The sequence below is a fragment of the Meleagris gallopavo genome, unplaced genomic scaffold (assembly GCF_000146605.3).
Source record: "Meleagris gallopavo isolate NT-WF06-2002-E0010 breed Aviagen turkey brand Nicholas breeding stock unplaced genomic scaffold, Turkey_5.1 ChrUn_random_7180001952210, whole genome shotgun sequence".
Taxonomy (NCBI): domain Eukaryota; kingdom Metazoa; phylum Chordata; class Aves; order Galliformes; family Phasianidae; genus Meleagris; species Meleagris gallopavo.
In genome coordinates, this window is record NW_011213322.1 from 42,535 (window position 1) to 43,854 (window position 1,320).

At 66.2% G+C, this 1,320-nt stretch overlaps 1 protein-coding gene across 1 annotated transcript; it reads right to left on the reverse strand.

Annotated features, from left to right (window-relative positions):
• Window positions 1-4: 4 nt before the first annotated feature.
• Window positions 5-1,023, reverse strand: LOC104916970 (microtubule-associated serine/threonine-protein kinase 1-like). Its single transcript, XM_010728039.3, has 3 exons — window positions 673-1,023; window positions 214-315; window positions 5-135 (listed from the first exon to the last, which is right to left on the reverse strand). The coding sequence occupies exons 1-3, from the start codon at window positions 758-760 to the stop codon at window positions 5-7; spliced, it is 321 nt and encodes a 106-aa protein (XP_010726341.1). The 5' UTR covers window positions 761-1,023.
• Between the last annotated feature and the right edge of the window lie 297 nt (window positions 1,024-1,320).

Consider the following 1,320-nt stretch of genomic DNA (forward strand, 5'->3'; position numbering starts at 1 on the left):
GGGGTCACTCACTATCAAAATAGCTGGTGTCCTCCTCAGACTCCAGGTGGGGCACAAACTCAGCTTTCTGCCGTAGCAGCCCGGTCCAATCCAGCGCAGCAAAGAAGCTGTGAGCCTTCACCTCCTGTGCTCCGCCTGCGTGGGGACATCGGGGGCCGTGGGGTGACGTGGGGTGACACAGAGGTAAGGTGGGCTGTGGGGTTTGGGTCTCACCCGCCCCCAGGCGTCGCAGGGGGTCGGTTTGCAGCAGGCAGGAGATGAGGTGCTGCGCGTCGGGGGGCAGAGCCTCGTCCCCCTCCGGCCACAGGATCTCATCTGCAGGGCAGGTGGGGACGTGGGGACACGGGAACACAGGAGCCCAGCCCTGCGTCCCCACGCGGGAGATGAGCGGCCCTCTCTGCGTCCCCATGTCTGTCCCCGAGCTGCAGTGCCCCATCCCTACCCCCATCCCACGTCCCCACTGCTGTCCTTGTGTCCCCACGTCCTGGAGGTGACCTTCTCCATCCGTCTGTCCCCAAACTGGAGCGGATGTGCACTGTCTGCTTGGATCCCCACACCCACAATGGCGTCTCCTGCCCCTCCGTGCCCCCAATGTCCCCACACCCACAATGACATCCCCTACTCCTCCCCACCGTCGCCCCCCCCCCCCCCCACGTCCCCATGTCCCCGTACCCGAGATGACCTGCCCGAAAAGCTCCTCAGGGGTGTCCCCGAAGAAGGGGACGCAGCCCACCAGGAACTCATAGAGGACGATTCCCATTGCCCACCAGTCCACGGGTTTCCCGTAGCCCTGACGCAGGATCACCTCTGGCGCGATGTATTCGGGGGTGCCGCACACCTGGGAGCGGGCTCAGCGTTAGCCACGCCCCCGACCACGCCTACAGGCAGCACCCATTGGCCGCGCCCCTTGGCCACGCCCCCGGTCCCGCCCTCTGAGCACACCCATTGGCTGCCCACCCCCCTTGGCCACGCCCCCGCTCACGCCCACAAACAACACCCATTTGCTACACACCTGTGGCCACGCCCCCGTCCCGCCCTCTGAGCACACCCATTGGCTGCCCAACCCCTTTGGCCACGCCCCCGCTCACGCCCAGAAACAACACCCACTTGCTATATGCCTTGGCCACGCCCCCGCTCACGCCCACAAACAACACCCATTTGCTACATGCCTGAGGCCACGCCCCCGGTCCCGCCCTCTGAGCACACCCATTGGCTGCCCACCCCCTTTGGCCACGCCCCCGCTCACGCCCACAAACAGCACTCATTTGCTACACGTCTGTGGCCACGCCCCCGGTCCCGCCCTCTGAGCACACCCATTGG